Source organism: Hakea prostrata, chromosome 5 (assembly GCF_041222555.1).
Source record: "Hakea prostrata isolate BN-2017 chromosome 5, UWA_Hpros_2, whole genome shotgun sequence".
Classification (NCBI taxonomy): domain Eukaryota; kingdom Viridiplantae; phylum Streptophyta; class Magnoliopsida; order Proteales; family Proteaceae; genus Hakea; species Hakea prostrata.
Window position 1 is genome coordinate 43552319 of NC_142604.1, and position 23555 is coordinate 43575873.

General features: G+C 36.6%; 1 protein-coding gene across 1 annotated transcript in view; it reads right to left on the bottom strand.

The window, feature by feature from the left end:
• Nucleotides 1–1112: 1112 nt before the first annotated feature.
• Nucleotides 1113–23555, bottom strand: part of CSTF77 (Tetratricopeptide repeat (TPR)-like superfamily protein) — a 128149-nt gene continuing 105706 nt past the window's right edge. The window contains exons 19-23 of the mRNA XM_089157150.1: nucleotides 19281–19347; nucleotides 19079–19195; nucleotides 17149–17325; nucleotides 14778–14975; nucleotides 1113–2197 (exon numbers count right to left, since the gene is read on the bottom strand). Of these exons, the coding sequence (XP_089013276.1) occupies nucleotides 2034–2197; nucleotides 14778–14975; nucleotides 17149–17325; nucleotides 19079–19195; nucleotides 19281–19347 (723 nt within the window). The 3' untranslated portion in view covers nucleotides 1113–2033. The remainder of the gene's footprint in view (nucleotides 2198–14777; nucleotides 14976–17148; nucleotides 17326–19078; nucleotides 19196–19280; nucleotides 19348–23555) is intronic.

The window sequence follows — 23555 nt, forward strand, 5'->3', positions numbered from 1 at the left end:
TTGAGTCTTTATTTTTTTTGATTTTGATGGATAACTTAAGCTATTGAAATCATGATTATAGATCTCAACACCATAACCAAGGTGCAAAATTTCAAGGGGTTTCGGTCAAATTCCGCCTCTCAATTTTGGGGGGTATTTTAGGTAATTTTGAGTCAAAATTTGGTGTCTAAATTGTTATGATTGTACATTCCTATTAGTAGGAGTAGATTAGGAAACATTCAAGAATGCAAGAAATATTCAACATTTCTACCATGATTCTCTATATCTCCACCCTTATTCCATCTTCACACCTCATCCTTTCATATCTACCAAGATTCACCACACCATACTCATTACTTCATCTTTCCATATCTACCAACATCCTTCAATCACCACCCTCATCACATAATTATATTTTCCTATTTTGTATCATTTTGTAATATTGTGTAAATCATTGTATGATTGTACATTCCTAATTAGAAGTAGATTAAAAAATATTCAAGAATGCAAGAAAATAGCAGAGAGAAACTCCAGAAAAACCTGAATAATTGTACCGAAATTCGATTGTAAAGGAAGATATTTCACCAAATTTATCGTGATAAAATGAATAATCGGCAATATATTGCCAATTTCATGATTTGAAGACCATGTTTCGATACCTACTGAACTGGTGAAATATCGCCGAAAGGCAAAATATCACCGTATTTCGGTGATATTTCTTTCCATGATTGTAACTAATGGTGTAATTGAAAGAAGATCGATATGAAAATTGGACCGAATGACTTAAACTGAAACTATCAAACTCTGTTTCAGTTCCAATATATGCGTTTTCAATTCAGACTTCAATTCTAATTCAAAACCTTGAAAGGTTAGTCATTTAACCCTTTTAGTTCTTTCTTTTTAAGGGTTAAACTTAAAAAAAACCCTAGAACTACATTTATGTCTTTAAAAGTCTGTGCTGTGCTCTAAGGGCTAAAGGCTATGAATTTGTTAGAAAGTTACTTACCAAGCTTAGATATTAATTTTTTATGAAAAAAGAAGAAAATTTATAAGATATTAATTGAAAGTGGATGATTTTCTTGACAAAATAGGGTTTTCCATTCTTATTTACTTTAATATTTCTGATTATAAAGATGGAGATTTGAATGTGTAGAAATTACTGAGAATTTAAACATAAATAATAAAACCGTTTAGTAAACCAAATTGTATGACCAAATAAGAACGATTCTAATATCCAAATCAGACTAAAACAAACCTGAGACCATTCGTCCCCATAAATCCACTACCAGTGAGGATAGAAGATTATGCTTTCTCCCCTCACACGATTATACCATACATTCAAGGGACCCACCTTTAGAATATTGAGAAAATCTTAAACATACGATGGAATAAAAACACAATCCTCTACCCGCAAAGAGAGAAAATCCCACTCGATTGAGACAATTTTATTTGAGTACCGTACACACCATGGCCGGAGTATTTCATTATACAAATAAGTGTAGCAAATCGACATTCTCTACCGTGTACATCTCTTGAAAGGATCAGGTTTAGGTCAGTAATGAGTAACAACAAATCCTGCCAAGCACAACTCTGATGTAGCAAAATCCACTATATTATTCCAAGCAATCTCCATGAAGTGAGGAGCTCAGGACCCATAAATAGTTGGTGGATCTGGATGTTTAAAATCATCTGTCGAAGGTAAGGCAGTGTTGGGAGAGAGTAGAGAGTTCATGGAACACATACCAAACACAGCCTTATTTTGAGTAATTTGATAGGGTAGGAGATTGAATTGTAAGTTAGCAAATTAAACTCAGTTTTGCATTGTGTAATTTTTTTCATTTGATCTTTTCACATGTTTGTGACCTGATGGTAGGGAATCGCACACAAGTTATTCAAGGCAAGAGAAGAATCACAAGATTGTCAACAGATTCATAACCATACAAACGATTTCACAGGAAGCTAAAAGGCTTAGAAAATCTGCTATCAAATTGAGGACCAGAATAGGAACCAAAGCTGAAAAACAAACCAAAATTCAAAACAGGACATTTAATACATCATCCTGTACTGCCAGACAGCTCTCCTGAAAATGCACTACCATAGGATGCTGACCCAGTTTGTGAATTGGTAACTCCTCGAGCTTTCTGCATCTGTCGGATCCTAAAAGCATCTCTTGGAAGTGCTCTGCTTTGTACTGTAACAGTTTCATCTTCTTCTTGCCCTGCATTTGATGCAGCAACCTATTAATCACCGGAATGATCCAGAGCAATAAGACTAGTAATATAGTACATACTTTGTTCATCCTATGTCCATGGTCTTATAGCAGATAACTGGACGATGTAAAGTAGTTAATGCAAGACAAGTGTATCCCCAATTAGTTAAAAATTTCAGCAGAGGCAATTTTTTTCCAAGAATTCGACTGGGGACAGTCGTACGTACGCAAGCTTCACACAGACGCCGTGTCCTCTGATTCTAGAAAATATTTTGCTCTATACATCATCATACATACTTTATCCACTTTGAATGAGTATATCATACATTGCTTTGGAGTTTAATCCAGTTGTTTGCAATCACTCCATTCCACAAACAAGGGGTTCTCTTGGACTTCAATGTGATGTAAGGAAAAAAGTTAATCTTGCCAGTTTTCAATGGACAGATTGAACTTTGTAGATGGTAGCAAACTAGCGACTGTAGTTGAAACTGCCGTTAATCACCCTCCTACCACCACCCTTTTCAGTTTTACATTTTATATCAATTCTTCTTTTTCCTGGACAGAGGAGATTAGCTTTGTTAGGAAGAGGTTGTCTTCCTGAGGAGCCATAGGATTCTTTCCTATTGTTGGGTGAGCTTTATCCCTTGTGTTTTAGGACAAAAAGACTACTGTAACTAAAATTTCATTAGCTATTTTACCATAATGGACAAATATTTTCTTGATTTTAGAGCTAAATGTGTCTTTTCAGTCTTGTATTAAATACAATTTCCAAATTTATACATATTCATTGAAAAAATATGGGCAAAAGAAAGCCACAGTGTCAGCCAGCTTTGTCCCAAATTGCATGCTAGTGCCCCTCCAGGGACTTGGGATACTGTCCACTTCATTCTAAGCTGTAAAAATTGGTACAACCCCTCTAATTTGTGTGCTTTTACTACTACCCCTCATGCAAGGAATGAAGCCGCACAAAGATAGCGAAGCAGACCCTCTCCAACCCTCTCCCACCCTCTCCCACAAAGGGTTGCTAAGTCTTTGTTGGTTTTACCCTCGCTCTTCTTGTTTGAGCCCTTTACTAGGTTCCAGCACAGAAACCAAGATTCCTTAATCAGCACAATGCTTGTGGTGAGTACGTTGTCTATAATGTTTCCCCATAAGAAAATGAAGTATGAAGGCAAACCCCCCCCACCCCCCCCCCCCCAAAAGAAGAAGAAGAAAAAAAAAAAAAAAAAAGAAAACCAACAAAGAAAAAAAGAGAGAAAGAAATGGAGGTGCATGTGCTAAAACGGTGGCATATTGGATGTAGTACTAACCAAAATTATTTTATAACAACTTGAGTATGGGAAGATAATATTCTGACAGTGATGGATATATTAGGATAACTGAAGGATTAGTGTAGTAATAAGAATGAATTTTAAAAGCTCAAGAGGTTGGCTTAGTTGGCAAAGAACAATGCCTCATAGTATGAGGTTGAGAGTTCGAAACTCCATGGGGCTAGTGGAGAAGCCCCATGGGATATTCAATGATGAGCTGCACATTCTATTTCTATTATAGTCATTAATCAATATATCCCTGAGCTGACTACGGTGCTATTGATTCAGCTGCTATTGAATCCAGCCAATTTCAACATCATAGGCTGCACAAATGGTATAAATTTCGGTCAAAACCACAGGAATTTCGACCAAGACTTTGCTTTTTGAAAAAAATGAGATGAAATCTGGGTGGAATTGAAAAATTACCAGGGTTTGACTGAAACAGTTGAAATTTTGACCGAGATGGACGAAACCTTAAAACCTGCGAGATTTTGCAAGTTTCGACACCTTCCACTAGATTTCACTCTTTGAGTTTCGACCCCCAAACCATTTTTTTGCTGGTTCTTTCTGATTTCAACTTCTTTTTCACCCTATATCAGGAACTTCTTTGCCTTCAATGACACCATTTGCTCATCCTTTGGGGATTTTGGAAGATTCTTCCAAGGTTGCTCCAAACTTCCTCTTTTTTTTAATTTTTTCTTTGTTGATGGCTTGAATGGTCTCGACTTTTTTCTTTATTGATGCCTGATGTCTTGAGTGGGTGTCATATAGAGTATTTTCCCTTATGACACATTTCCTAGGATGTGCTATCTACATTACATTGATGATACACACAGAAACACAATAAATCAATTATTGAACAACTTTAGGGATAACATGTCATCGGATGCTTTCATCCATTATTCAGGGTACTACCATAGATCCACCAATCCCAACAAGACACTTAACTTGGAATTGAAGCCTAGGACTTTGTTTTTGGTTATTATATTTTTTTGTATATGTAATTCTCTATCAAAGAATTCATGTATTCAATAAAGTTTGAACAATTTTATAAAGTTTGTTACTATAATTGGATGATAACTTTTCAATGGTTTTGTTTTTGCTTTTTAGCAAAATACTAGTTCATTGTGCTCATTATGCCTTAAATAGGAAGGAGGCAAGAAATTAGATGAAACACATATCATATAAGGGTTGAAACTTGGTGTCAAAACCTAGGCGAAATATTTCAAGTTTAGGCTGAAACTAGAATATCTGGATTTCTGGCCTGGTCGAAACCGGCCTCGAAACCGAGATTCTAATCCTTGATCTAAAGCTGGGGTTATGAGTATAATTTGAGTCCATATTGGACTCTACTTTTTCAAATTGAACTCAATTGTAAATCTGAATGTTTTCTTGTAGGTTGATGTCATTACTCACAAAGACAAACTGAATCTAGTTTATGAGTTTGTTTAGATATGGGAGAAACTGATTCTACAACCAGTAAGTGCGCCATGACTGAAATTATTTTTCCGCATCTTCCCAATGTGTATTGAACTTCCATTAATGGAGAACTATAGTAAAGCCTCCAACTAGTGTCTCAATTAACTTAATTTTTCCCTTTCAATTTGTGTATTTTTACTATTAAAGTGGGATGGATGAAGCTGTGAAATGTGTTCTAAGTGTTATGTAACAGGCATATTTCTTTAAATCTTATAAGAAAGTTCAATAGGTCCTTAAAATCTTAAAAGAAAATTCAATATAACTATTGGAAGACTAGCCATACAAAAAAAATCGAGGGAAACTCAAGTTTCGACCAAGTGAAAATGGGAAACCTAGGTGGGAAATTGGGAAATTTCGAAGAAACTTTGAATTTTTTTGTGCAAGTTTCAACATGAAGTTTCAACAAATTTTACGGAGTATTTTAGGGTCCTGACTTTGCATTTAAGCTAATTAGAGTATAAAGAACACATTGGCGGTATTTTGTTTAAAAAATCAATGTAGATATGTCATTCCATGTACATAACATCAATGTACAGTTGTCCGAGAAGTACACTATAAACTTAACTACATAAGTAAATAACATTCAATATATAATTTCTACCTTCAAACATCAAATACAAAGTAACAAAAAAAAATGAAAGTACAACTCAGTGCCTAGAGAAGTGCTTTGGTGGCTCCATCCTGTGAGTTAAGTAGTACTATGCTTGTAACATCCTCTCTCCTCCAACCAACAAACATAGGCATCCCATGACATTTTATGCCTATGGTTGTTAAGGTAATCGACAATTGTAACTTTATAAGTTTGGTCATCAACATGCCTAAGATAACCAGTCTGAGGAAATACACAATTTGGATAGGGAACTCCTGATGGAGGGGGTATTTGTCGTGGTATTTGGGGAAACAAGAAAGAAACAAAAAAATTGAAAATTTGGGAAAGCTACAAAACTTGCAGGTCCACAAAATTCCCCAAGTTTCCACGAAATTTCCCATGCTTCCCCACAAAATTTGGGAATTTTTTTTTCTCAAGAACCAGGTTTTGAGGTTTTGACAAGTTGTGACGGTTTCGATAAAAACTTGGGATTTTTTTCCGGTCCCCTAGTTTTTCGTTTCAAGGTTCCCAAAATGGGAAATTTCGACCGGATTTTGTTCTATCTGACTAGCAATGATGTAATGGGTAGAAAATCTAAGGCACTTAAGAAGCATTACATTGAGAAGCCATGTGTGGAACGATGAGGAGGATAAAATGGATTCATGGAAAATCTATAAAGGATGAAGGAATGTTCATATTAGAGCGATGGTTGTCAAGGCAGCAAGGTGACCAAAGCGGTTGGGGTTTCGCCTAGGAGATTAGGTGACAAAGCGGCGCCTAGGCAACAATAAGGCGATCAAAGCAGTTAAGTCAAAATTTTCTAGTATAACTACTTTTAAATTGATAGATATCTATTATAAGCTAAAAAAATATTCAAGAATCACATTCATCAAAAAAAAAAAAAAAACATTCAAGTATCATAATTATGAAAGATTATCTAAAAAATAACACAAACATAAGTTCATCTCATCAAGCATCATAACATATAACTATAACGTATATCAAATTATAAGTATGAAAATGGAAGTACTAAATTTACATTTTTACTTACCTCTATAATAGTGTGAAGCCAAATAAGTGCCTTGTCAATCTAATGATTCATTGATTCGATTCCAAAATGACTTACTATTAAATTCGTATATGACTTTGTAGAATAAAATTTGTTTGAAAAAAAAAAATAAAGAAAACAATATTATTAAGTACATGTCCAAAAACTGACTAATTTGGCGTCTAGGTGGCAATAAAGGCGCACAAGGAGACAAAGCGGTAGCAATTAGGCGAAAAAGCGACTAAAAAACTGCATGTCAACAAAGCAGTGCCAAATAAGGTGGTTGAAAAACCGCCTTACCGCCGAGATGTGCCGCTTTGACAACCATGATTAGAGTTGACTTGGAGTTGCCCAACCAGCGACAAGCTAAGGGGGAGTTGCTTGAGGTGGTTTGGTAATGTCCAAAGAAGGCATAGGGATGTGTTGGTTTGTTCAATTATTATTATACAACAACAATAAGCCTTGTCCCAACTAAATGGGGTCGGCTACATGGATTTTTGCCTTCCAATCAGTTTTGTTCGAGGCCATGCTAGATACTAGGCCTAAGCTATGCATATTCTTTCTCACCACTTCTCTTAAGGTTATCTTAGGTCTACCCCTAGCTCTTCTAGTTCCTTCAATCTGGATTATATCACTTTTCCGTACAGGGGCATTTATAGGTCTCCGTTGAATGTGACTGTTCCACCTCAAACGACTTTCTCGAAGCTTATCACTTATGGGAGCAACTCCCAAACCAACTCTAATATGATCATTCCTTATTCTTATCCATCCTAGTTTAGTTTATTTATTTCAATTTGTTATTTCCTATTCCCTCTAAGGGTAATTATGTAATATTATATTTTTCACATCATTATATATAAAGGACTTGAGATCACATTGATCATTAAAGCCATACAGCCTAAATCGTTTTTCTCTACATGGTATCAGAGCCAAAAGTCGATTAAAGAAGTAAATAAGAAACCTACTCTCTCTCACTCATCGCTGCCATTGCAACACAACCACTGCTGCTGCCCCTCTCTTTCTTTCCCCATATTGCCACCGCCATAGCCCCCGCACCATGGCTGTGACCCCTTCACCACCATTGTAACCCTCCTCTCTCTTTCCTTTTTTGTTACACTTACCGCTGTCGGTATTCTCTCTCTACCCCTGGCGATAACCTCCTTGGGTTGTTTTTCCCCCCTAGGGCAGCATCTCGAAGGTGATTCCTTGGGAATCGATGTTGGCCCTACTTTTACCTCTACAAAAACATAATCTCTTTGATTGTCGACAATTTCTTAGTGATTCCTACGCCGCCATAGTTATTTCAAAAGGTTGAAGGCTGAAGAACAGCAGGTAGTTTTTCCCCCCTAGTGACACCATGGCAGCAAACGACAGTATTGCTACTCCAATTGGTTTTGAAACTTACGAACTATTTGATTTGGTCTCATATCTAACTATTGCTGGAAGACGACACATTGGTCACATTATGAGCACCAAGATCAAGCCCTCCACCACAGGCACTACTCAGGATGAGTGGATTTCAAACGATTCCCATATTATGTCATCTCTTCTGAATCCCATGCATCAAAATCTTGCACGTGGATATATAGCAGCCCAGTGGAAGGCTACCATATGGATAGTTGAGGAATGATGCACAGATCTATGAGCAGCGAAAAAAACTTTTATGAGACTACACGGAAGGAATTGACTGTAGCAGAGTATTATGTTGAATTGAGAACTCTTTGGCAGGAGTTGGATAACTATAGGGATTATTACCCCATGAACCCTGATGATGTGGCTGCATGTAAGAAACATATTGATAACATTTGAGTCTATGACTTGGTTTGAACGTGGAGTATGATTAGATCAGAGTGCAGGAGTTGAGCTATTCTCCCTTTCCTATGCTAGCCTTTGCTCTTGTTTAGTGTGAGGAAAGTCGTTGTTTGACTATGCTCCACGCTGCTGTTGTGGAAAAAAAAAAAATGTTCTTCAGGCTATTAGCACTCTTTCTTCCAAACCTGAATCAACTATAGAAGTAGTTAAGTATGGGCTTGCCACAGGCTTATCATACCAAAGCCATGTGTTGGAAACGCTATGGGAAGAGTGCTGATTTTGAACAAAAAAAGGCACAATGGAGGGGCAAACTGAAGGCCAATCTTTCCAAGACTATTCTTACAGCACCTACTGTAGACATCGATTTTTTCAAGGAGAAGTTAGCTACTCCACGATGTATTCTGTAGTCTTCCATTGTTGGTGCAGCCTTTACTAAAGTTCCTTCCACTACACATTTAAACTTCTATCTTGCAACATCAAGTATAACTTTTAAAAGCTTCCATGCTTATTCTATTTCTGCACCATGGATCATCGATACTAGAGCAACAGATCATATGACAGGTTCTGCACCACTTTTCTTAAATTATTCCTCTACCTCAGGGAGAGGTAAAGTTCGTATTGCTGATGGTTCTCATTCTTCTATTGCTGGAAAGGGGACCATCCAACACACTCCCACTTTCCTTGTCCTCAGTTTTGCATCTTCCGTCTTTTTCTACTAACCTTCTTTCTATCAGTAGTCTCACAAATAACTTAAATTGTAAGGTAACCTTTTTTCCTTCCTACTATGTCTTCCGATCTAGTAACGGGGAAGGAGATTTGACATAGTAAACTGGACAATGGACTTCACTTGCTAGAACCGACTAGAAGATTTACACTTGCAATGATTGTATCTCCTCTCCAAGTTAATTCGGCTTTGTCAGATCTTCATCAGTGGAATCGTAGATTAGGCCAACCCCTTGTAGGAACTTTAAAGAAAATTTTTCCAGACTAAGTTTCATCTTCTAATAAGGAAGGTTTTCTTTGTGAAGCTTGCATTTTTGCAAAGCAAACTCGTTCGAGTTATTTACCTTTCAATAATTGTAGAAGCTCCATTTCTTTTGTGTTGATTAATGTTGATGTGTGGGGACCTTACAAACGTGTCTCCTAATGGCTGTAGATATTTTGTAACTTTTATATAATGTCATTATCGCTCCACATGGGTTTATCTTTAAAAAAAAAAAAAATGAAGTTCCCAAATGTTTTTGAGATTTTCATAACATGATTAAGACTCAATTCAATGCCACTGTTAAAATCATTTGCAGTGCCCAATGCAACCAAGTACATTGATGGAGAATTTCGAGATACCTCTTGTGACTCCAGCATAATACACCAAACCAGTCGTGTTGAAATGACTACCCAAAATGGGGTGGCCAAAAGAAATAATAAGCATCTCTTAGAGATAGTTCGTTCCCTTATGATTGCCATGAATTTCTCATACTAACACTGGAGTGATGATATACTCACAGCTTTTTACCTAATGAATAGGATGCCTAATCAGATACTTTATTTTGAGTGTCCTAATGAGTTTCTCCAAGGAGACTCTTCATTCATTGTCCCCCCTAAAGTCTTTGGTTGTGTGCATTATGCCAGAAATTCGGCCCATAAGAGTAAGTTGGCACCTCGCTGCCTACACTGCATATTTCGGGGTACTCTGCTACTAAAAAGGCTTATAAATGTCATCATCTTCCTTTCAGAAGGACAATAATGTCAATGGATATGGTTTTTAATGAGTTAAGTCCCTATTATAAACCTTTCTAGGGGGAGAGTCCAAGAGGAGAGGTTCTTTCCTAATTTGGGTTTTCCTACCAAACATATAAACTCAATACACCACCACAACAACACTTCAAAGTTTACAAAGAAATTCTTGACTAGGGTAGACTTTGGCCAGCATACTTGAGGATTTTTATTCTCCCCCTACCTCCTTTGGACTTTGCAAGGATTTTGTTAAGAGGGAAACCAGGCACACTAATATAGTTTTTTAAAACAAAATTGACTAGAGTATAGAGGTGTAGACTTATTAGAGTAAGAATCATAGGTGGAGAAAATTGATATGTCCTAGTCTCTTGCTCCAGGAATCGATTCAAGTATTATCTCCTATTGATCTTTCAGTTGCAATTAGAAAAGGAGTTAGATCATGTACTCAACATCCCATAGCTAAGTAAATCTCATATAATTCTTTGTCTGACTCCTGCCCTGCTTTTATATCTACTTCATCATCTGTATTTGTCCTAAAGAATTGGCAGGAAGCCTATATTGATAAAAGAAGACAGCTGTGGTAAAGGAAATGCAGACAACGAAGAAAAATGAAACTTGGGAGTTGGTTACACTTCCTCCAAGAAAAAAGCCAGTGGGTTGTAAATGGGTGTTTGTGGTCAAACATAATATGGATGACTCGGTCATAGGTTGAAGGCCAAGCCTGATTGCAAAGGGGTTTACCTAGACCTATGGGATGGATTATCAAAAGACTTTTGCCTCTGTTGCAAAAATGAATACTGTTAGTGTCCTTTTGTCTGTGGATATAAACCAAGATTGGAACTTGCATCAATTAGATGCAAAGAATGCATTTCTTATATGGAGAGTTGGAGAAGAAATCTACATAGAGATTCCACATGGCTTCTCTAACAGTAGAACAATTGGGAAAGTTTTTCAGTTGAAGAAGTCAATTTATGGGTTGAAGCAATCCTTTTCTAGATGTTGGTTGGTTGTCTGTAGAATACCGTGACATCCATTGGGTTATAAACAAGTAATGTTGATCATACACTATTTTTCAAGAAGTCCATTGCTAAAACCACTCTTCTTATTGTTTATGTGGACGATATTGTCATCACTGGGAATGATGGTGAGGAAATACAAAGGCTAAGAAGTTGTTGGTAAAGAATTCAAGATTAAAGATCTACAAAAGCTACAATACTTCTTAGGGATTGAGGTTGCTAGATTAGAAAAAGGGATCTACCTATCCTAAAGGAAGTATATCCTATACTTACTATCTAAAGTGGGAATGTTGGGGTGCATGGCAGTTGATACCCCTATCTAAGTAGGAGCTAAACTCAAGGAAAAAATAGAAGATCCAGTGGATAAAGGAAGATATCAGAGGCTGGTAGGGAAGCTTATCTACTTGTCCTACACCAATCCTGACATTACATTTGCTGTAAGCCTGGTAAGCTAGTCCAAGCATGCGCCTCATTCAGCTCACATGAAGGAATTCTTTTGTCACCTACAGATAGTTTGAAAGTAGAGGCATATACAGATGCAGATTGAGCTAGGTCTCCTAATAGGAAATCAATTTCAAGTAATTGTACCTTTGTTAGAGGTAATCAAGTGACTTGGAGAAGTAAGAAACAAAATGTGGTTGCTTTATTCAATACAAAGGCCGAATATAGAGATATGGTATGAGGAGCATGTGAATACGGTGGCTGAAAGGTCTGTTAGAAGACACTAGAATCCAAGTCCCAAGCCCCATGATGTTGGATTGTGACAATAAGGCTGCTATCAATATAGCCAATAATCATGTGCAACATGATTAGACTAAACAGATTTAGATTGACAAGTTTTTTGTCAAAGGGAAGTTGCAACAAGGCCTGATTTACATGCCTTTTATATGGTTTGGAGACCAAGAACTAATATTTTCACTAAGGGGTTAAAGGAAGGAGATTTTCTCCTTATTTTGGGCAAGGTGGGCATGACTAACATCCATGACTCAACTTGAGGGGGAGTGTTGGTTGCTTTAGTTATTGGTATAATTTAGTCCCTTTACTTCAGTTTGTTATTTCCTATTTCCTCTAAGGGTAATTAGGTAATATTGTATGTTTCTCATCATTACAAATAAAAGTCTTGAGATCACATTGATCATTAAAGCCATACACCTAAATCGATTTTTCTCATAAGGATGAATAGTAAGGATGATTGATATGGTTGACTGAAAGAAATAAAAAGAAAGGGGTAGACCTAAAATTACCATAAGGAAATTTGTGAGGAACATGATCAGTATAGGCCTCATTAGGATCACCAGTCGAGCCTATTGCAGGACAAGGATCCATGTTGTAGATTCCATTTGCTACAAGTCTCCTAACTTGCTAAATTGTGCCTCTTTCCTCTTACTTCCATTTTCATTTTCTTCTTCCATTTTTTGTCTTCCTCTTGCCATATATCATTGTATCATTCATTTCTCCTCTCATTTCTGAGCCCTCTTCTCCCATCTATTTTTCTTTTATTATAACTGTTAGACCTCAGATTCCCTCACCTTGTTCTGTTTGGATCCCCAAACCCATTACGTTGGAATAAGGATGATTTTTCTCATTTTCATTTTCTAATATTTTTCATTTTTTGATGTGTTTGGCATGGTGGGAGATAGGCGAGACGAGATGGAGGTCGAGAGTAGAGAGTTGGGATATCTCGCTCGAGATCTCACCATATCTTGCCCTGGATCTCGCTGGAACTCTCAATTTTTGCCTTTTGTTGTGGATTTCAGTTGGATTTTCACTTGCAACTACTCTTAGCACATCTACAACATCAAAGGAGGATCAATCATTCTCTGCTTGTCTTATAAACTTATGATTTAATGACTTATATAGAACTTCTAATGGTTATATATTATTATTCTATTCTTGAAAATTAAGATTGTGATACTCATATGGATGGAGTTTTGATAACATTTAGATTACGTGATGCATTTGATACTCTTGCTTTTCATTTATATGCCTTAAAGGTTCTATATTACATGTTGTATAACCTTGCATTCCCAAATCCTACAACATTTCGGTTTTACCTATAAGTAGACTTAGAAATCATACATAGGGTTGTATTCTGACAAATCCAAGGCCACCAATGTGTTCAAAAGGCCTTAAATAGGCTAAATATCAAGTTTCAACCCAATTGGGACCCTTAAACCCACTGAGATGGGCCACCGAGTTGACTCCAAGAGATTGTGTATCTCGACCGAGATCTCGCCGAGATGGTTGAGATCTCAATTTTCAAGGAGGCGAGATCTCGCTCTCGAGCTAGATCTTCTACCATACTGCTTGGTATCCATTTTAAATCCTATTTTTGTTTAATAAGAATAGAAAAATCCCTAAATTCCAAAATTATAAAATTCTGGTCTAATATGGATTCTAGGTCAAAAAACCATTCTATTCATTTTTGCACTAGCCACGTAAAGTCCAAATGCAAATTGAGGGTATAACAATAAACATACACTCTTTTTATGAAAACTCTATTATTTTGCCATTTTCCAAGTCCCAAATCCTAGTGATCTATTTTTCTCAATTTTCATTTTCAATTTTGATCAATTTTTATTTTGACATACCAAACTTATTTTTATTTGATAATTAATTTTGGACAAAAGTTACCAAACCATTCTTCATTTTTGACTAAAATGGATCTTTATATTCATTTATTTTAAATAGGCAAAATAGAGAATCAGAACTGATACCAAAAATGCCCTAAGCTTTTTTTGGGGGAATCTGGTCAGCCAGACTACGTCTGCAGGGGATGTGCATGTGCCCTACACAGATACCAGATCAGAAACGATCCTATAAGAACAATAGAAGACATGGCGCTGCCCCAGCGACACAAGGAGAGTCATACGAAATCGTAGTCTATGAAAACCAATGAACCACTATGATTCAAAATGAGTGTAGCTATTGACTAAAAACTAAAAAGTATTAATCAAAATAGAAACTAATGATAAAAAATCTCAAAGATATTGATAGCTATTGGAAACTTCTAACTCCTACACCAACTGTACATATGGACCCACAACTAAAGCACATGCACATAATATATGGTTGCATATAGATGGCTCAACTATGAACCAGAACCACATCACTGTCTACAAGAACAGTCTTCCTTTCTTGAACTGCATCAGAACACCTTGAACGTACCATGTATAGGACACCCAAGCTCATGGTTTGGAAGCATGATGCTTGCTAGCACCCCTGCCAATCTTTTGGTACTGATCTCTTTGCATAGCGAGGGAGGAGAGAGACAAAGGTGGTGCTATGATACACTACATTCTAAAATAGAGATTGTACTCTATCCTCTGCTTGAAAATAGCACATGATGAAACAATGTAGTAGCATTATAGATCACCAAGGCACACAAATCAACATCCATTCATCAAGTATGCATGGTCAAGATGGCAGAATACAAAAGATACACCTTATGATTGAAAAGTAGTTGACATAACTTGATGACACGCGCACAAAAAAAAAATTGTTATGCTTTTTAACATGCACTGGGACATGAACCAAGTTTGCATTCTATATTCTTCTGAGCAATAAATGTGAGATATAGAATTAAGGAAGCAAAACATACTATCAAGATCCTTTCTTTTTCCAGATTGTATATCCCTGGTTCCTTTGAATGATGAAACACTTGGATTGGGACGTGACTTATTTGAGCCAGAAAGGTCGCTTGTGCTGGGGACAGAAGCAGCTGATTTCCCTGTTTGTCCTGTTGGTAAGTTACTCTGCAACAAAATAGACAATACAATATCCACATCCGGCGAGGGACCTGACATTTTAAGAACAAGATCGTCAAAAATCACGAAGAGAGCAAGCATTAAACAGGAAATGCAAGACACAAAACTTTGGCAGACATGCTCATTTGGAAAAGCTCCAGGTTCTCAATAATCAAGGGCTACAAAAAATTTCTGTGCAATATAAATTATTGTATTGTTTACACTGGCCATCATGACTGTCCAACAGATACAGTCCAGCTTTTACTCACAATGCAAATCCAATTTGATGAGCACAAAATGTTGTCCCCAGAATCCCCTTAATATCCAGTCAGGGGGGCAGTTTGAGAAAAGGGAGAAATCTGAGATGGAATCCTCTAGTTGCAGGGAGGGTGAGAATCATGCAACCATGGAAACCTTGAGCAACCCAATCCATTAAAAAACTGACTCTGCAATGATGGATTACAAGATCTAAAGAATGAAAATAAAGAGACTCCTAACTTAAGGTTTGGTCAATTTGGTTAGATTATGGATACACGGGCAAGACACTTAATATCAGGCTACATTTCACCATCAACTGAAACTAACAACCTGGCTTCCACCCTTGTCATGCACACAGCTCATTTTTGGAACTTAGTGGTTTTTCAGATTAGTTAGGTCATAGATTGATAGGGTCACTACTAGAGTTGGGCTCAGGTTTTGCCACCAATTAAAAACTACCAGCCTGACTTGCACACCCTATCACGCTCACCAATTTGACTACAGAAGAAATGCACATATAGCTGTGCTCTCTCATGAAATAGCCTCGCCAAAATTCTGCAGTGCAGAAAAAGGGACAGAAAAGATTAGCAAAATGACAAAGCAAAGTTTCAATCATAAGAGCCCCCCCCCCCCCAAAAAAAAAAAAAAAAAAAAAAAAAATAATAATAATAAATATAAAATAAGGATATGAATTAACATGTGGGACCAAGTTTGCAGACCCACAGATTGAGGTAATCTAACTTTTCTAATGATGTTATTATAGTCATGGAAGAAAATTCAACCAAAATTGTCGAAATTTCGGTCAAAATGTCTGCATTTTTCAAAACGAAACGAAATACAATGACAGGCACACGAAATGTTTCATATCGACCGAAACGATACAAAATTTCGGTCGATATGACACGAAATTTCGTATCGACCGGAAATTATACTTCCCATGTTATAAAAATGCATCTTTTCGACAGAATTTTGACATGCCGCCATTTCAACCCATATTGCCCACTGAGATTTTGACAGATTTCGACTTTTTTTTTTAATTTTTCTTGCTTTCATCCCTCTTTTCACCTAATTTCTAGAACTCCATTTCATTCAAACACAAGATTTGGTCCTCCATTTGTGGATTTTCTTAAATCTTGCAAGGTGAGTAACCAACTTCCTCATTTTTTTATTTTTGTTTTGTTTGTACCTTAAATCTTCTTGGCTTGCTTCCAAATTTAAGTGTGTTTACCTTAGAGTGTTGATCTATGAAGTTGTAGTGTCAAAATTAATTTTTTGTTCTTCCTACTATTTTTTAATTTTTCTGTTATTAAAAATTATTTTGTAAATTATGTATATTACTAAAAATGTATATGTATAGTAGATGTATGAGCTTCAAATTAATGTATGTGAGAATAGACTTGTATTGTCATTTGTATGGGGTGCAAAAGAAAGAGAGAGACATGGAATAAAGTAGACTTGTAATTGGTAACATTCTCACTTCTTCTCATATGTAGTATATACTTGGATGTTACATTTTCAATGGTTTTTTTGGTAAACTAGTAGTTCTATAGGGTTTATTATGCTTGAAATAGATAGTATGCAAGAATCCAAATCATTTTGAGTCCATATAAGGCCCGAAATTGAAGTTCCAATTTTCAGAAAAAGTGTCAAGTTTTGACCGAAACATAGAAATTTCGGCTTTTTGCAAGGTCAAAATTCCTATTTTGGTCGAATTTTCTTCCTTTGTTATAGTCACAGAATAAGAATTCATATGGACAAGCAATATAGTTTGATAATATATAATGGGCATCATCACAATTGTTACCCATAATAATGTTACACCAAAAAGAACACACACTAATGGACGATTACCTTTAATTTTACTTAAGTGAAATTCATGTGAATGTATATGCATGCCATGTGCCAACCATCAACCAAAATAATTTGCACCATAAGTAATAAAAACCACAAGGCAGTTTGAGATAGTACCCTCAGAAGCAGGCAATTGTGCTATGAATGTTACCAATGCCGGCGGGATTACTTTCAGAATTTCTTCAAGCGACTTTGATGTTCCACTACCAACCAGGGAAGCACCTGGAACAGGTGTAATTGAGCTAGAAATAGATGGAAGTCCTGGAGCCGTCGCGTTAGGAACAAATCCGGTGCCTACAATAATTACAGGTGAATATCTGATCAGAAACTATGCGAAATTGAAGGGGGGGGGGAAGGTTAATATGAGAGGAGAGACACAAGAATAAGCAAAAACTAACCCCTTGAGCATAACAAAGGGAACTTGGTCCCACAGAACTACACACCCATTAGATGTCCGATTAGCTGGCAACAACACATTTTAAGACTCTCTACCTAGTGCCTTTTTTATGGGGGGGGGGGGATTTTCAAAAACAGGCAACTTCCAAAGAATTTATAATCAATTTAAGACCAATCTAGAAAACAGAAACTTGATTTTCTGAAAACATATCAAGTTCCCTAAAGCTATAAAGTGATCAGTATTCATAATTTTGTATGGCCCCTTCATACCGAATCATTAGACCTTGTATCGTCCCCCATAAACAACCAAGTCCTCCATGGTGCAATGGTAATGCGTGCTGTTATCAAAGCAACAACCAAGGCAGCGGTTTTTTGGCCCCTAGGCGATGGCGCGATGCAATGCTCTTTAGATATGCAAAAAAACCACCACTTTATTGCCTAGGTGACATCACCTTGTTGCCTTGTGCCCTACATTGACACCTAAGATATAAAATGGTCACTATTTTGACTTTTGTACTTGGACCTTTTATTTTTTTAATTTTTTTAAACCATCAAGTTTTATTTTACAAAACCATACATGAAAGTAATAGTTATTTATTTTGGATTCAGGAATCATTAACATCGAGAATTACTTAGAACAATGCGATCAATTAACTTATCGGTTCAATAAAAAAAAGAGGGACAAATTAAAATTTGGATTCGGATTCAGGAATTATTCATGTACTAATAAAAAGTCAAGTAAAAACATTCAAATGTTTAAGTTGAGTAACAATTGTACATATTGTAGACCACATTATGCATATTTTTCACAAGGCACTTATTTGACATCATAGAGGTAAATATAATTAATACTACCATTTTCATATTTATTATTTTATATAGACCATAATCATATGTTATAATGTTATCAAGATATATTGCTAATCGCTAGTGTATATTTCTATTATGATAAGATGGGCTTATCTTTGTTTTTTTAACATACTGTTGCATAATCATGATTCTTTAATAATATTTAGCTTATAGTAAAACTATATAAGTTTTTTATATGCTATTTTTTTTTTGGGGGTAAAATTTTTGGTATGCTATTTGTACCGCATAAATAGTTGTATTGAAAAATGTATACTAAAACACCTTCACCAAGGCACCGCCTTGACAGCCGCCTAATTACCATGGCACTTACGCAGTGCCCCAACAGCCTTGGTTGCCTTGCTACCTTGATAACCTTGGTGGTGTGTCTAACTCCAAATGAGAAGGTTGCCCATTTCATTTACATCGAGTTCAAATTCCAAAGTTTTATTCACCCAAGAAAAACAAAAAAAAGCACCCAGTATAGCCAAGTGTTGGAAGAGTCCAGGTTGCAATGCAACCAAATCCTGCTTAGGCAATACTAGTTGTCAAAATGCCCGGATGCCAAGGCAGTTACCTATATGACAACTTGATAACAGTGCATTGAAGTCAAAACAACCATTTTTCTAACTTGAAATTGCAAGTGTTGGCATGCATGACTTAAATGTCTTCATCAGTTGGTTTGTCCTGAACTTGAAATATCATCTCATTTGTGGGTTATTTTTCATTCACTGCTGAAATACTTCTGTGTGAACTAAAATAATTTATTAAAAGACATAATAGCTAAAATAAAAAGATAATATACCAGGCTTTTGCCTTGGATCATAGATCACCATTCGCGAAGTATCTGGATAAATAACCTTTGAGGATGGAACAGATGACTTTAAATTAGTTGCCGGTCCAGAAGAAACATTCTCTCCACCTAAAAGAAAGATACATGATTCATCTCACCAACAAGAAATCATTAATAAACAACATCATTAGAATCTGCAAAAGTTTATGCTTACCTACAGAACTGGTTCCATTAGTTAGAGTTGACTTGTCAACCTTTTTATTGATGGTTTTGGCAAGCCACTGAAAAGGTCAAATAAACATGGAACGTTTAAAAAGAAAAGGTCAAGATAACAAATTTATTCTTTCTGAGACAGACAAAAACAATAGATAGAAAAGCAATAGATGTTCATCAATTTACATGTGACAGAGTGAGCGTTTTAATGTGGAAACCTTTCACAGGCATGAAGGAGAATAAGATGAACCTTAATAATTTTAGGATGCGAATAAAATTTGTCTTTCATCCCATATCTCAAGAACATGCTCCATTCTACCATCAACCAACACTCCAAACGTATCCACCAATATCTCAAAAACCAATCTAACCCAATTACCCTAACTAGGAGATTTAGAGGCCACAAGTTCAAATCCAATAGGGAACCTGTTCACCTGGAACCAAGATTTAGGTTTCGAAACTCGTTTATTATTAGAGATCATGGAACACTAAACCTATCTGAGTAAGCCTGCATCAGCCTCTTTAACTTCGGTGTCGTCAACTCGTTTAGGACTATTTCTCTCTATCACTAAATCCATCCCATCAATCTAGGTATCTCTGTTTAGTAGGTACCAAAATATTCATCTTATCTCTTCATAATAGCCTCATTCCATAGTAGTATTCTGCCATCTCATTCCTAGTACATCTAACATGGTCCAAATCTCAACTCTTCCTTGTCCTTATCTTAACAATGCAATAGATCACATTTCCGTCTACCTTTCTAAAAAGTTTTTTCATAAAGATAGCCATATTTTATTGCTTCTACTTCCCCACAATCTTCCAAGCTTCTTTTGTGGCTATATAATATCTCGATTATCCTTTACCTACTAGTTTAAAATGATATGTCTCAGCCTATTGATGCTTGGATGTTGTCATCGCACCACTGTCTTTAAGTGCTAGGTGCATACCCTTTGAAATCCCTAGGACTTCTCAGCATCGTTCTTAATACAAGTTGTAATTGTTAAAGATCCATGTGGCAGTAGCATGGGTATTTTGATTTGTAGTAGTTGGTAGTGTTAATCTGCTATATTATTGGAAGGGGTAGATCTGTCAACATCTTCATTTCCTTTTTCTATTTCAGAAGTGAATAAATATGGCCTGCGATTAGGAGGAAAACAGCTCTTTAATCGCAGGCCTGTTCTTGCTTGCGTCTTGCTTCTTCTCTTCTTCTCTCCTCACAACAATCTGGTTAGTTGCAGAATTCCAGGCTTCTAACATGGCATCAGAGCCACTGTAACCAGCACAGATTTTTTCTCTTCTGCTGATTTCACGACTTGGAGTTCTAGTTTCTGGTTTGCAGCCACCTGCTGCTGCAAAAGTGTAAAATTTTGGTTACTTCTTCAACAACCCCCGAAAGACCTTAAGTGATGCTGAATCAACCCATGATCAAGTCAATACCAGGTTTATTATTTTTCTGAACAACCTCTCTTCCTGCGATGATGTTCTATGAAATTTCTGGATCCAGATTAAGCCTTTAAGGTTCGATCTTCCTGTTGTCAAAATCCTGGGCTGATATTCTCTTTATTCTTCACTATATGTTGTGCGAGATACATGGCTTAGCTGTTTGTGGTGCACTGAACTGCTACTGCCCTGTTTTGGTATGATTTATTGTTCCTAATATTTTTTTTTTGTGGAACCATATTCTATCCTTGCTGTCTTAAGTAATTTTTGGATGCTACATGATTCTTGGAACATTTTCAAGCATGGTATGAAAAATCACCGATATTTTAGCGAAACATGGTGAAAAATCACTGTATCGCTAAGTAGCGACCCAAAAACACAAATGAAAACCGACATCTCCAAATGTTGGAGATATATCACCATGTCTTTGATTTCTCGCCAAAATTTCAGCAATATTTCACCTTTAAATATGACATTCGGACAAAATTTCGCCAAATCACACTTGGCGAAATTTCTTCTGAGCTTCTCTCTCCTATTTTCTCTTGATTCTTGCTGTTTTTGGTTCAATCTTGGACATTTGGGGTGGATCTTGCTTGATTCTTGCCAGGCAATCACATTTTTTGCGTCGATCAAGCGGCATTTCACACAGATCTTGGAGTTTTTTCATCTTAGAGGTAACCATTCTGCTTCTCCAAACTGATTTTTTACAAAATGCATGTTATAAATTGTTGTATGGTTATGAAATTAGAATATGTAGAACACCGTAGACCGATTTATGAACTCATAGCTTCAAAATTTTATTTAGCAACGTAGTTTATTTTTTTATTTTTGGGCATAAAAATTGAATTTTCCTATACTAAAAATGCTTTCTTTTTACATGATATATGTCTTGTTTTGTATTGTGATGGGAAAAACATATGTGGAACTCCATGGGCAGATCTATGAACTCATAGAGTCGAAATATTTTTCCACCCAATAAATAATTATGTTATTTTTCAAAAATTACTAAACTATTTATATAATATAAATGATTACAAAAAAAATAGGGAAAAGGGTTTTGAAAATTATAGAATAGCTATGTATGTGTTTTTCAAGTGTTGCCCATGTGATTCCATCGATGGGTTTGGCATGGGCAGCCTATTTTCTTGATGAAATTTTTTTAAAAATTCATTTTATATATAAAAATGTTCATAGGCAAGGGAAAAATTGCTAGCTAGGTACATGATTGTTTCTTTGTCCATAAAAATTAATTTGGTGTTGTACAACAGGACCAAGGACAGCCACAGATTTAGACAATAAGAGGGAGGGTTGACCCAACATGGCATATTGTGTTGCTATTGATGGAAACAAGAATAAAACAAAATGTAATTTATGTGGCAAGAAGTTGAACTCGGTTGCATCAAGCAGGTTCACACCTCACATCACCAGGAGTTCAAATGATGTGGCCACATGCACAGAGGCTCATCCAGATGTAGTGAAGGTAATCATGGAGTCAGAGAATGCGAAGGGGAAGAAGAAAGAGGAGAAGAGAAAAGTGGATAGTGCACTAGATGATGCAATGCAGGGACTGTCATCATACAAAGTTGATTAAGATTTTACTCAAGATGTTGAACTTGTTAATGTGGGCCATGGTAAAAAGCATGGAAATGATTAGGAGCAGGACAAGGCCAGAGCTAGAGCTATGGGAGTTGGTCCCTCTAGACCTAACAAGGGCTGGAGCATAGGAGGGGTGGCATATTTGGCATGTTTAGTAGATCACTGAGTTAGAGGGCCACTCCTCTAGCAAATCCAATACCATCTGATTATCCACGCCATAGGGAACCTGATACTAGAGCAGCTTCAGGAGGAATGGGGCCAAGCAGCCCAAGATAACAAATATATGGAAAGGTACGGTAAAAAGGTTTAAAATGGCAGTGGCAAAGTGGATGCTCAACAGTTCCATTCCAGCAAACATAGCCCAAGGTCCATACTACAAGCACATAAGTGATATTATTATAGATGCAGGTCTTGGATGTGACGGTCCCACCCTTAAAAAGTTGATGACCACCTTCTTGCAAGAGGTAAAGGAGGACCTACAGGAGTACACTAATAGCATGAAACCCTTCTGAGATGCATATGGATGCACCATTATGTCTAATGGATGGACCGGTCCAATGAGAAAGTTCATCATCAACTTCATAGTGTACTGTGAGGACAACTTTCTTGAGATCTGTGGAACTAGTCATGTGAAAGACCACAGATATATACTTGGTCTCCTATAGGATGTGGTAAATGAGGTTGGGAAGAAGAATGTTATGCAAATTGTCATCAACAATGGCTCCAACTTTAAGAAGGTGGGTGAGGTGTTGATGAATTCACCTGGCTATCATCTATTGTGGACACCTGTGCAGCCTATTATATCAACCTCATGTTGAAGGACATGGGGAGATCAGTATTGTCCAAGATATAGAAGAGAGGTAACAAATTTCATTTACAATCATAACATTGCTTTGGACTTAATGAGGCAAGCATGTAAAGGTGAGTTTGTGCGACCCAGTACGACGAGATTTACGACGAATTTCGTCACCCTGAGCAGTATGTAGGAGAAGAAGTCGAAAGTGAGATCCATGTTTGCATCCTAGGAGTGGTTTGATTGAGTTGAATCCAAGTAAGACAACTATCTACTATTTCATTTTACAAAGTATTATACTATGACCATCTACTATCAACTAACTTAATGTTCTTGTGATAATTCAGTACCCCAAGCGAGTGCCATGCTTAGGGCACCATCTCATTTGATGAGTTCTAGAGAAATGTTAGGGTTGTATTGCAAACCTTGGATCCCATCATAAAGGTC